This window comes from Sorex fumeus, unplaced genomic scaffold (genome assembly GCF_029834395.1).
Source record: "Sorex fumeus unplaced genomic scaffold, SorFum_2.1 ptg000003l, whole genome shotgun sequence".
NCBI classification, from domain to species: Eukaryota; Metazoa; Chordata; class Mammalia; order Eulipotyphla; family Soricidae; genus Sorex; species Sorex fumeus.
In genome coordinates this window covers 52,328,147-52,342,425 of record NW_026606060.1, presented here as the reverse complement: position 1 = coordinate 52,342,425, position 14,279 = coordinate 52,328,147, and the positions used below count along the sequence as shown (strand labels likewise).

Below are 14,279 nucleotides of genomic sequence, written 5' to 3'. Positions count from 1 at the left end.
ACTAACCCCTGTGCATCGCCGGGTGTGACCCAAAAAGCAAAAAAAAAAAAAATCTTGTTTCAATTGCCTGAAATCTTTCTGTCTCAACAGCATATCCGACTAGACTGCTTCTTAATTAAAACACATTCCCATAAATATTCCTTAAAATGTCAGTCGAGTTGTTTTTTTTTTTTAATAACATGAAAAGTAACCCATATGGACATGAAGCACATGCGTCGTTTCTGCCTGCCCATTATTAATCCTCACCCCCACTTCCCCATGCTGACTATCAACATCTTGATTTTCTTTTGCGGGGGGACACAGCACTCTCCCACTCTTTGGACGCACAGCTAAGCAGAGCACTCACTGATTGGCTCCAGCCCCGAACACATGACCCAGGCCTGGCCAATGAGATCGGTTCCAGCGGTGGATACAAGATCAAGACCTGGCCAATGAGAAGCCCAGGATCCCCTGCCCCACTGGCTTATTTGCAGCCCAAGAAGCCCACGGGGAGACTAGCCAAGGGCGTATCACCAAACTGCTGGCAAAGAGTAGTCCTTTTCCCACACAAATGATTAAATTGGTCATTTATGATCTGGTCGTCTCTGTCATCACATGGGGAAAGTTACCCTAAGAAGGAGAGAAGCAGCTCCTCATCTCCTACCATCTGATCACCTGCTTCCAGCTGTGACCGAGGCTGCTCCCCTCGGGCTGTTCTGTGGCACGTGCCAATAAATTCCTTTTTGTTTGTTTGTTTAGAGAAGTTTAAGCTGGGCTTCTGCCACTTCCAACCAAAAATATCCTTACACAACCCGTTTGTGCCAAGCAGCTAAAATCATTTGCTAAAAAAATAAAAATAAAAAAAATGATTTTTGCGGGTTTGTGGAAGCAGCCCATTGCTTTGAATTCGCTTCTGTTTTATTCTGCATGTTGCTGCACAGTGATTTAATTTTGAAGAGACAGAGAGAGAGAGAGAGAGAGAGAGGGAAAGGCACACTCTCTCAAGCTTGCGGATCTGTCTTCTGTTAATTAAATCCCTAGATCTCTTTCCCCCTCCCTGTGCTTTTTTATCTCACCCTCTAAGATTAGCCTTCCAGTTTTTAATCCTATGGATTTACTTCCATTCCATTGATTACTCTCTCCTTCCTTACACTTAGGCCCTCCAGTTAGTCTTCAATTTTTCTTAATTTATTGATTCCTATCCCACTGTAGCATATATGCAGGTACATGTCCTTCAATATAAAAAAGCATCCATGCACTATTTAATATGCATATGCTATCACCGATTAAAAAGCAGAAACAGTCACAAAGAAATGAAAAGGAAGGACCAGAAAGAAAGTACAGTGGGTAAAGTGTGTGCCTTGCATGTGGCCAACCCAGGCTCAACCCTTGGCACTGCACTACCCTTGAGCCCTACAGGAGTGATCCCCCTGATCACAGAGCTAGAAGAAAGCCCTGAGCACCACTGGTTGTGTCCCTGAAAAACAAAAACAAAAGAAGAAACGGAAGACAACGATGATGGTTGTCTCTAGTGGAAGAATAACAGCTGATCTGTTTTCTTCAAAGAATATTTTTTTGTTTTCTTCAAATTTTCTTGGTATTCCTTTCACAGGGCTGGAGAGATAGCACAGCAGGTAGGGCGTTTGCCTTGCATGCGGCCAACCCAGGTTCGATTCCTCCATCCCTCCCACAGAGCCCGGCAAGCTACCAAGAGTATCCCGCCCGCACAGCAGAGCCTGGCAAGCTCCCCGTGGCATATTCGATATGCCAAACACAGTAACAACAATGGAGACGTTACTGGGCCCGCTCGAGCAAATCGATGAACAACGGGAGGACAGTGACAGTGATTCCTTTCACAACAAAAATATTTAAATCCTTTCCCATGTTTTCCAAAGTTTCTTGGTATTCCTTTCGTAACAGAAATATTTTAGAAATATATTTCCTCTTTAATCTATTGACATCTCTCCACCCTACTAACAGTATAAAATGAAAGATGATGAATCACTTCCTCGCTCCTCGCTTCCTTCCACACTGACTCAATCATTACTCACAGCCACTCAACTGAAGCTGCACTGCCCCCCATGACATGGCCAGCATGCCACAGCCAGTGACTTCTCTTCTCCTTTTACTGAACACTGGATTACCAGCTAAGACAGGAAAGGAAGCATGCACTCTGTACACTTCTAGATCCTACTAAATTATCCAACAAGCTTGAGGCTGATGGATAAGAGGAAATGCAAGGAAAAAATGTATTAATAACAGATACTTCCTGTACACCTGGAGAGACCCAGAAAAACTGAGTGAATCGCCATGTGGTCTGACAGACACCATCTTCAAATGGTTTAGCTAAAGCAGAGGACACTGGGGAGAAAGGTGAAGGTCAATTACAGTGGTTCCCCCAAAATGGCTCAATAAAACAGGCAAATAGAGTCTGCCTCCATCCTTGATCAGATCTGCCCCGAGAGACATCCTTAAGGGGGTGTTTAAAGGTAGGGATCGTTCCAAGGCTGCCTTTGTCTTCACACTGCCCATAAAATTAACCTTTCGCTCAAGGTTAATTGGGAGCAAGTGTTTCCTCCTCTACACTCCCATCCTTTTCCTTGGCTCTAGTTTGAAACTACAGTGCTATCCTCAGATTTTTCCTTTCCTTCCCCCTTCAGTCTTTGAACAGATGTCTGTCCTGGTCAAAGTACTTTAAACAGATTCTCCCTTCTCCTTTGCCATAGCTACATCTACTGTCTTACCCCTGGTGAGCCCAGCTCCAAGACTTCCTATGCCTCCACCCTTCCCTCATCTCACCTAAAGGCTGGGCGTTATCACCCTAAAGCTTGAACATATCCATTTACTTCCCTCAACGTTAACTTATTTAAGGAGTGGGGGGAGGGGGGTCACACCCCACAATGCTTTGGGCTTACTCCTGGCTCTGTGCTCAGGGATCATTCCTGGCAGGACCCAAGGGACCATATGTGGTTCTAGGGGTAGAACCCTGGTCAGCCACAGGTAAGGTACGTATGCAACGACCCACAGTACTAATGCTCTGGCCTCCACCCTTAACATTTTGAATGGCTCTTACAAACACAATCAAGTGCAATTACTGGTCTAGCACCACAGGCCCTTTACAAGCTGGCTCCAGGCCACCAGCCTCCTCTACCACCTCTTCAGGAACAAACTGGCTGATTTTTTTCCTGGAAGAGCTGTGGCTCTTCTGCACCTGTGTGTCCTTCCATGCTCTCTTCTCTGCCCAGGAATATTGTTTTCACCCTTCTCTTCAGGAACTTCCTGGTCAACCTTCAATATGCAGACTAGCATTAAATTCTGACAAAGTGATAATCACATTATGTTCTGGTCCTCAGAAGGTACTGAACTATACTAAATTACCCATAATTTCCCCCCAATACTTCTATGTGGTTTGTATAACATTATAAGGGCCCTATTGGAAGTGTCATACTCTGTGTGTGATTCTGCCACTTCTCTGATTTGGGGATCAGTCTCTTTTTTAAAAAAAATTTGAATCTTCATAATAAAAAGAATGTCTTCATTTCTGAGTTCTATATTCATTATTCATACACATTTCCTAGCAGCACATTCAAGACCATCTTAACTTATAGATGATTTTCAAAGTTACGGCTTTTAACTTTCAAAACACAAAAGAACTATTGTGCAAGAAAAAAACAAAACTATAATAATGTTTAACTGTTTGTTTTTTGGATCACACCCAGCAATGCTCAGGGGGTTACTCCTGGCTCTGTGCTCAGGAATTACTCCTGGCAGTTCTTGGGGGACCATGTGGGATGCCAGGGATTGAACCCTGGTCGTGTGCCTGCAAGGCAAATGCCCTACTCGCTGTACCATCGCTCCGACCCCAATCTTTAACTTTTTAAAGTTAAATTTAATATGTTTTTATTTAAAGGGTTTACAGATAGATACGAAAAATTTAAATCTGAAGAATTTGGGATCTTAAAGTTAGTTAAATGGCATCTCACAGCCTGGAAGATTTTTTGTTGGCAAAACATCTACTTTCCAGAGGAATCACTAAATTTTAATAGAAAAGTCCATGCTTTTAAAAGAAAGGCAAAGGGGCTAAAGAGACGGTTCAAAGGGTTGAAGCTCATGCAACACTGTAGTACTGTCCTCTCATTGTTCATCGATGTGTTCGAGCAGACCCAGTAACGTCTCCATTGTGAGACTTGTTGTTACTGTGTTTGGCACATCGAATACGTCACGGGGAGCTTGCCAGGCTTTGCTGTGCGGGCGGGATACTCTCAGTATCTCAAGCTAAAGTCCAGGTTTGATTCCTGGTACCATACGGTTCCCCGAATACTGCTGGAAACAGTCCCCATCCCCCAATCAAACACTGCCATGTGGGGTGGAGAGGGCGGGAGGAGCAACTATAGGAAATTATATGAGGCTGGAGAGATGATGGGCTAAAGGACTAGAGCCAGGATTCCTTCCCAGAACCATGGGCTCCCCTAAGCAGTGCCAGACATGATCCCTGAGCACTGTGCCCGAGTAGCCCCTCCCTGTCAGGTATGACCCAAAAACCAAAACATAAAAAAAGAAAAAGAAAGGACTAGGGATGTAGCTCAGTAATAAAGTGAGGCCCTGGTCTTTTGCAAACCACAACTCCCAAAAGGAGAGAGAGAAAAAAGGTAATATCCTGCCACGGAGGCAGTGTGGGACGGGGTGATGGGGGGTGGGAGGGATACTGGGACCCGTGGTGGTGGAAAATGGACACTGGGGATGGGATGGGTGTTCGACCATTGTACAACTGAAACCCAAGCACAAAAATTTGTAGATCTACAACTGTACCCCATGGTGTTTCACTAACAAAAATTTAAAAAAAAAACCTGTAAATGATGGAGAATGGGCACTGGTGGAGGGATGGGTACTGGATCATTGTATAACTGAAACCCAAGCACAAAAATTTGTAAGTCTACAACTGTACCTCATGGAGTTTCACTAATAAAAATTAAAAAAAAAAAATAAAGTGAGGCCCTGGGCTGATGCCCCAGCACTGCATAAAAAAATAAAAAAATAAATAAATAGGAAGTGACAAAAATCTGTCTCTCCTTAAAGAGACAGGATGAGATTCATTCATCAGCCATTTATTAAATGCTTTTTCAAAGCAAGACATTAGTAAGTAGCAGTGGGCGTCAGGCATTTCACTTCCCTCAATTCCCCAGGGAGAAAAGAGAGAGAAGATACAGAACTGCGTAGACGCCCAGAGGGATGCAATTTGGGAGGTGCAGGAGACTGGTAGAGTTCAGAGGAGGGATGGAACTGAGGGATGCCGTGGACACAGAGCACGCAGTGCAGGGACTAGCAGGCGCCGGACATGACAGCTGGACCTTGCAGGGAGGTTCCGGTCCCTGCAGCACCAGCTCCAGAGCCTAGGCTGCCCACGAAGGTCCTAACGAAAACAGTATTTCCAGACACAACCTAGTTGAGGAATCCTAGATAATATGCTCACACACAATGAAAATATATGGTCTAAGTCCTGATGTAGCGACAGATGTTTTAGGCAAAGAACTGGGGGAAGCCATTCAGGACAGGGAGGATAACAGCAAAAAAAAAAAAAAAATAGACCCCTGGACATCTCTCCCTAGAGTGGGCCTGGCTCACTGACCACACTCATACCCTGCCCCTCCACCCCCAGTTCTGGGAAGTTGGTTAGAGAAACACTGAAACACAGAGGATTCCCCCCCATCCACACACACACAGCCCAAAGAATTCTGGGCTCAATCCAGTGAACAACAGAAAATAACTGGATAGTTTAGATCAGCAGAATTAAAAGGGCAGAAGCTGTGCTTAAGGGAAATTCTTGTAACAACATCATATAGCGTGAAGGGGAGACCAAGAGACTGGAGGGAGGGCAGGGAGCTGGAGTCACTGCACAGAACCCGCCACCAAGAATTTAAAACAATCTGCACAGCTTCCTTTGCACCTTATGTCTCATGAAAAATGTATTTAGTGGCCCACATAGAAACACAGCCTCTGAAATCTTTGTTTTTTTTTTAAGTGTTTGCTCAATGGTGGAGGTTTGACCCCTGATGGTTTTCAAGCCCCACCATGGCTCTCTCCTTCCCCTTATGTGTAGGATCTGACACAGAGCCCTGGAACTCTGAGTTCTGTGATGGTGGGAAGCTCAAACCAGACCCCCCCCCCCCCCGCTCCAGCACTCACGCCTGGTGGGGCTTGGCTGGCAGAGATGGAACCCTGGTTGGTGCATCAAGGCAAGGGTCCTACCTGCTGCATTATTGCTGCAGTCCCCATTCAGCTGCAATGACAACCAACGGTTCTCAGCCCTTTCATCACACAAACTATGTGGACCGATCTGCAGTGTAACTACTTAGCTCTCCTCAGAAAGCCTCATTATGTATTATATCTATCCGTGCCCTCTTGGGGGTTGTACGTGTGTGTGTGTGTGTGTGTGTGTGTGTGTGTCCGGGGGGGGGGGGGGGTGGATGACCACTAGTCTGGGATATATGGGCCAGGGTTGATCCTAACCCTCCGGAGAGTAACCACAAATGACCGCTGGTGGCCACTTTCTGGACGGTGAACCACTTTGGTGTCTCTCTCAACCTAGAATGAGGACAGGAGACAAAGAGAAGGGGCACTGCAGAACACTGAAAGAGTTTCTGAGCTCCAGAAACCCCCACCCCCCCAAGGAGTCGCCCTTCTATTAGATGCCCACTAGTGTAGGACCACTCGGTGTTGGCCACATTGAATGGGCACAGACAGTCACTCTGACGCCTGGCTGTCCCAGTGAGTGCCGGGCTCCGGCTCTCACTCAGTCTAGCACCTAGCATCAAAGGAGCCATCAAGCTTACTTCTCCCAGAGTCAGGACTTCCAGCTAGAAATCTGCAGCCAAGTGGGGGTCAAAGCTCAACGAAATGTCATCTTTAAAGTTCTGAGTTAAAAGGCCGGCATGTAGCTCGGTGATAGAGCACTTGCCTGGCCAGTAGTTGGATCTGGGTTTCTTTCTTAGCACTGAAGAACACAAAATAGGGCTCTGAGTAAGAGTGTGCGAGGAAAATAAAAGACTGCAGCGAAAAGCCACAAAGAACATCCTCCAAATAGTACTTCAGTTTTTAAAACAAATGCATCTTGAATTGTGCACAGAACAGAAAGGAAGACCCTGTCCTTTCAGCCACAGCTGAGAGGTCATTAACTGTGAAAAACAGTATCTTCCTCAGAAAGTTTTCAAAAGCATAATAGTAAGTACTTACACGTCTTTGGCTGCTCCTGCAGGGCCTAGGAGGGGGAAAAAAATAGGTTTGCATATTAGTGTGATGGTCACTGTCACTGTCCTCCCGTTGTTCATCAATTTGCTCGAGTGGGCCCAGTAACATTGAGAGACTTGTTACTGTGTTTTGGCATATCCAATATGTCACGGGTAGCTTGCTAGGCTTTGCCGTGCAGGCGAGATACTCTCGGTAGCTTGCCGGGCTCTCCAAAAGGGGCAGAAGAATCAAACTCGAGTCAGCCGTATCAGGCGCATGCAAGGCAAACGCCCTACTGCTCCAGCCCAGTGTGATGGTATCGCATAAAATATTTAAACCAATTTCTCAAGGGGTATGGTGATGCCAGCAGGCCAACCTGTAACTGCAGGGCGAGTGCATCTGCAGCCTGATAGTGTCTTCAGACTTCCAGATACCCCCAAATTGCTGCTGTGCCTTTGGCCAGACCCCAACAACTTGGGACCAAGTTTACCAAGAAATAAACAGCCAAACCACCTCCGCTCAGCTATATAAGCTCATTTGTTGGCCTTATTTCAGAGACCCATAAATCTCAAAAGAGAAAGAGATCAAAAGATGCAGTTAGGGCCTGTAGCACAGAGGTAGACGAAAACCCGTGACTGAGATCTCCAGGCCCGCTTGGATTGGGACTGGGCCTCCTACCCCCCAGGTCCCCAGTTTTCTAGTAGTTTGGCAGTCACACCCACAAACTGCCCCTGGCGCCATGTAATCTCATCAACAGCCAAGACCCAGAGACTATAAACTAAAGCTCCCAAAAGAGAGCTCTGCAGAATGTCCTGACCCGTGCCAGGCTGTCTTCACCGGGGCACCTGGGAGGGGGGCAGGTTGAGTTTCCCTCCCTGCCCCAAACAGAACCCTGGCAGCCGAAAACTTCCAGAACCCAGCTGCAGCCATGCTCAAAGCCACTCTCCACACACTCAGATGAGCCTTACCCAAGAGGGACAAGCTTTACCCAAGAAGGGATGAACCTCACCCAAGAGTGGACCAGCAGAAAAACCCAGGTATCTGGGAACCCGTGACTGAGATCTCCAAACCCACTTGGATTGGGACTGGGCCTCCTCCCCCCAGGTTCCCAGTTTTCCAGAAGCTTGGCAGTCACACCCACAAACTGCCTCCAGCACCATGTCAACAGCCAAGACCCAGAGACTCTAAACTAAAGCTCCCAGAAGAGAACAACGCAGAATGTCCTGGACATTATATTCTATCCATAACAAGCAATACAAAACAAATCATCTAGCATTGCCTTTTCAGCAGGTTTGAATGGTGGTAGGACTGGTGTCGAAATATCAAGTGTGATCCAAGTAGAGAGAGAGTATGGGGGAAATTGTCTGCTACACAGGCAGGGGAAGAGTTGTAACGGGGGTGAGGAGATTCTGGGGTTCTGGTGGTGGAAATGTGCACTGGTGCACGGATGGGTGTTCGATGATTGTATGACCGAAGCTCAAACATGAAAGCTTTGCACCTATATCTCACAGTAAATAAAAAACGGGGGGGGGGGGGATAATAATAAAATAATAAAATTAACATTCTGAATTTGAAAAAAAGGTAATGTGGAGTTCATGTCCAATTCAATCAGCTTAATCAATGGTTGAATAAATAGCCGCACTCCTACATTATAAAAAATTAAAAATAAATAAATTTCTTGTGCTTACATGAAAATAAATAAACCAATTTCTTCATTGAAATAATATTCCAGGCTGGAGAGATAATACAGTGGAAGGGCGCTGGCCTTGCATGCACCAACCAGGTTCGATCCACAGCACCACATATGGTCCCCTGAGCTGCTAGGAAGGCTCTCTGAAGGCCAGGAGTCAGCCGTGAGCACCACCAAGTGTGATCCCAAAAACAAAAAATAAAAGTTTTCACAAATAAATAATATTCTATTGAAGCAGGTTGAAAATATGATTTTTTTCAAAAAGATCAGTTGAGGACTCAAGGATGTATCCACGGATGCAGTTCTGGCATACAGCAAGTATGAACCCTGGCACACCGCCACCACCACACCAGAATAGCAAAGTCAAAACTCGAAAACAATTATTTTAAAGGTCATTTTAAATAAAAAGAAAAGCCCAGAAAACCATAAACTTTCCATTTTTCTAGCTGTGCTCCGAGTGCCAAGTACTGCTGCGAATCGAACCCGGAGTCTCACACAGGCAAGGCTTTGCCTTTTGAGCCAATTCCGGGACCAAAACTGAACTCTTGAGAACTTATTCTACCTTTTTAAGCGACTCCTCTTCAATACGAAGTGTTGATTCTAAAAAAAAATTTTACAGGCCATCTAATTCAATTTCCTTATATTACAGATAAGGAACCTAATCGATTCCAGAATTTTTTCTTCTTTTCTAAATTCCACACTTTGCAAAGTGGCATCACTGTAAGCCATGTGATGTGCTAATCTCCAAGAAAAGCAAAGTTGGGAAACAGCATGGAGTTGGTGTCCTAAATGAATGAGGGAATCTCAAGGACACCCGCCCAGCGACAATCACTGCATTTCTAACTCTGCTCTGTTAGGAATCCCTCTCTTGTCTGCTACACACCCACGTGGTGAAAACAACCCATCACTCCCAGACCCCATTTATCGGTCTCCCCACACACAATCTTCTTCCCAATATCTTTATCTGGGCAACACAGAATTTAGTTCCAACTTCATGCCCTTTAACCTGAAAAACTTCACATCCTACTATTGTCAAAGGAGGAGTCAGCGTACCTTTCTCCAAGGTCATTATGACCATTAAAAACATAATAAAGCATGTAAGCACTTAACACAAAGTTCAGCAAAAACAATATAATTATTAGCAATCACACTCACCCAAATATAGAATCACGATTCCTGCGAGTTAGAAACTAAGATAACTTCCACACAAGTCACAAAGATGTGAAAAAGGAAGAGGTGTTTCAAAGTAAGCAAATAAGTCTTCAGGAAAAACTACCGAGCAAACTGTAAGAACTATCTGTCAGTGATATTAAGATATCTAATACTACAACTTCAAAACAGAGCACGGAGATTAAGAAGGGAGTCATGTGGCGGGGGGGAGGGGGGGTGTTCCCATGGCAATTAATTCATGGAATAAACCAAGGTAAAACCTGAACAGAAGCAACCCCTCTGCAACCAGTCCCTTTATCAGCCCATAATGCAAGACGAGGGGCCCAAGAGATAATACAATGGGTGAGATGCTTGCCTTGCATGGGCCTCACTCAGGTTCAATCCCTGGCACTTCATAATGTGCTCCGAGCCACACCAGGAGTGATCCCTGTGTGCCGAGCCAGGAGTACCCTGAACACTGCTGGGCATAGCCCTCCAAAAAAAAAAAACAAAACCCAAGGCTGGACCCCGGTGGAGATGATTCTGCAGAAGTAATAAGTAATAAGGCAGAAGGATGCCAGTCCAAAGAGAAAATAAAGGCCGACCTCCATCAAGAGAGATAAAGACTTCTCAGGAACAAAAGGCCCTTCCCGATAAGAATTTGAAAGATGGGGTGGGGTAGTGGGGAGGTTTACAGGGAGGGATACTGGGGTACTTGAGGGAGGTCAGTGAAGACACTAGCGAGGGTGTGGAGTCAGAATTATATGCACGAGAAATCATCACATATCTTAAATCCCAGAACCTCAATCAATAAAAATATTTAAAAATAATAAATTGTTAAGAGAATTTGAAAGAAGACTGTCGGGGGTTGGAAGGAAAAGGGCCCAACAACTCAAAGTTCTTATCCCTGTATCTGCCTGAGTCACTAAAGCACTTGATTGTGTCTCCAACACAAGGGGAGGGCATGCTGAGCCCAGGGAGGCAGCTGAGACAACAAAGCACTTCCTTTCCAAAGGGGAATAGGGAGTCTAATGAGTGCGGATTTTAATTAGCCACCAGGATCCACTTCACCTTGATTGCACCAGGCTCGGGCACCCCGAGGGTGTCTCGCCAGCTGGGCTTGCTCAAAGCAGATGTCTGAGGCTTTCTTCCGAAGGGAAGTGAGTGGATCAATTGTGTCTTCTCTCGCGTCCCTCTCTTCAGAGGGAAGCATCTATTGAACAACTGTAGGGAGGAGATGGACCAAGCAGTTGAAAGCACCCTATCAATGGGAGCTGCCTGAGAGATGGCAAGGGGGGGGTACAGTGCTTGCCTCGAATGCAGACAGTCCAGGGTGCATCTCTGGCTCCCCATATGGGTCTCTGTGCACTGCCAGGAGTGATACCTGGGCACAGAGACAAGAGGAGTCCCTGAATACCACCAGTTATACCCTAAATTCACCCAAAATAAAAACACTGTACTAATAAGATGTATGCGTGCGTGGGCAGACACACACACACACACACACACACACACACACACACACACATTATCTGCTCACCATTGTTTTCAAAGGGAAGAGAAATATGCATGTAGAAATAAAGTAATATGCATTCACTAGCAGCTGATAAATGGGAGAGCCAGAATAGGGCTCCCCAACAAACAACTTCTCAGAGTTAAAAAAAATCAGGGGATTGGAGAGATTGTACACTGGATAAGGCATCTGACTTGCATGTGGAGACCAGGGTTTGATCCCTGGCACCCTATATGGTCCCCCGAACCCCATCAGGACTGAACTATAAGCACAGAGCCAGGAGTTAGCTCTGAGAACTGCCGGGTGTGGCCCCAAAACAAAACAAAGAAAGCAATACTGTAATTATCAGAAACCCTCAACAATACTATTAAAATATCAAGGTATGGGTTTCTCATATAATTCAAAAAGGAAAAGGTTCCAATTTGGTATTTCTAGGTTATTGGGGGGTATCTGCAAATAATCAAGTGCTTTTTCATGTAAATCAATGGAATTAGGATTGCCAGACTCAAAAAGTAAATTAACAAATGATACCAAACAAGAACATTCCACCTTCTGAAAACAAGGAAAATCTGTATATACAATATAGATTATATCTCTTTTTTTCTGAAAAAGTATAATATCGTAAAATTATTCAGAATCGGTTATTTTATCTTCAATGAAAGAAAACTATTTTACTCACAATAAAGTTTAAACATACTTCACCTATATTTATGCAATAAAATGTTTCCAACTAAAACTTCAGATAATGGCAAAAATATCATTGCTTTAAATTTGTGTTTATGGCTTGTATGATTTATCATTTACTCAACAGATATGGATAGACAGACAGATGTGTATCTACTTCTTTCTAGGCCCTTGGGATAGAATATTCATCCCTGTTAGCACCACTTCATTTCCTGCCAAAATGCCTCTTTACTGTTTAAACATAGCCTTGATGCATTATCGTAATAGCCCTAGGAGCAATACAGAGAGAGAGAAAGTAATATTTCTAGTGGAATAAAAGCATCACAAAATACCGAGACCATTAGTATTCCTGTAAATAAAAGATTTAATAAGAATTTTCTAAACCTATATAAACGTAACAATTTTAAGTCTTTTCTCAAAACTGAGTGGAGAGAGGCAGAGAGATTTGCATACACACTCAGATCCAGTGAGAAGCAATGATTGAGGTTGTGTTGAGGTTGTGTAAAGAAGAACACGTCCTTGGAAAGAAAGGGCTGACCATTTACCCACTGCTGACTGTTCTCAATTTTTTTACCTCATTTTACGAGGATGTGTGCCCCCTTTTATTTCAAACACTTCCAAAGAGTATAATGCTTTATTCATGAGCCTCAAAGTAAAAAAGCTTACCCGTGGCTTTAAAATGTATGGCTGAGGGGCTACAGCACTTGCTTTGCTCTTAGCTGACCCCGGTTTAATCCCCAGCACTGCATATGGTCACCTGAGTCCCACCAGGAGTGATCCCTCATCACAATGCCAGGAGTAAGCCCTGAGCACATTTGAATGTGGCTCATAAACAAACCAAACCAAACCGAGAAAACCTTAAAAACTTAATCTGGAGACACCACAGCTGAGTCATTCCAGGCAGGCGAGTTCCTGGGAGCCTTCTCCGGGATGGGGGTGGACCAAGTGCCCCCACTCCTGGGAGAACCAACATCCCACCCACACCCAACTTCCTCCCATATAAAGGATGCAGTTCCCCAACCAATCCCGAAGGGACTCCGACCTGCCAAATCATCCCATTGCTCCAGCGTCTAGAGCGCACAGCCTCTAGATGTGGCAGCACATCTCCAAATCTCACAACCCTGAGGGTCTGTGAGGAGCACGGCTAAACAGCCCATTAAGCTCCATGAGTTAAAACAGTAACACAGAAGGCTCAACTAGCACCAAACAACCCAGTGAATCCTCAGACAAACGTTAGTAACACCATTGTGAGATCAATGTTGTAACAAGCAATAATTAGGGGGCAGGCTTGGAGGCCAGATGGGTAATGGGGACACTGGTGGAGGGAAGGTCACATTGGTGGTGGGGATGGGTGTTGGAACACTGAATACCAGAAACAACTATACCATGTATAACTTTATAAATCACAGTGTTTAAATAGTCAAACATTTAAAAAAAACCCTGCTATTGGAAATGTCAGAGAAAGATATAGTCTTTGTTCCCTGGTAGAATTTCTGAACCTCCTGGCATCTCCTGAGTGAAGAGTGATAGAAGTTCCTTTCGTTCTCAAGCCTTAGAACTCTCAGAGCTATTCCTGATAGCTTTGGGGTGGAGAAGGCTACCCAAAAAGCCAAGAGAGAAAAAGAAGTTTGGAACTTTCAGCCCCAGCGCTGGACCTCAGGGAGGAAGGGCTGGAGAAGAAGTGAAGCAGCCAAGAACAGTATCTTTAGCCTTGCAGCCTGCCTAAATAAAAGTTCTATAACCACCACCCCACAAATGATAGGGTACAAAGAGTTTCCAAGTGGGCAAACTTCCATGTGCCAAAAAGACCCCTGCACTTGCACCCTGCACCTTCCTTCCAAACATCACCCCATTTACTGCCCTGTCTAGCCATGCATCATATGGGCCAACAGATTTAATCTGGTGAAGAACTTCCCAAGCTCAGTGAGCCATTCTACCAAACTGCTGAAACAGAAGAGGGGGACTATTTGGGTAACCCAAATTTGTAGCCAAGTTGGATAGAAGTGCAAGAAGGTTGTGGACTCAATTCCTGCAATTGTA

The 14,279-nt window shown here is 44.9% G+C and overlaps 1 protein-coding gene across 1 annotated transcript in view; it reads right to left on the bottom strand.

Annotated features, from left to right (window-relative positions):
• Positions 1 to 14,279, bottom strand: part of CUNH12orf75 (chromosome unknown C12orf75 homolog) — a 40,503-nt gene that overhangs the window by 15,113 nt on the left and 11,111 nt on the right. Inside the window, exon 2 of the mRNA XM_056118026.1 lies at positions 7,210 to 7,234. Within this exon, the coding sequence (XP_055974001.1) occupies positions 7,210 to 7,234 (25 nt within the window). The remainder of the gene's footprint in view (positions 1 to 7,209; positions 7,235 to 14,279) is intronic.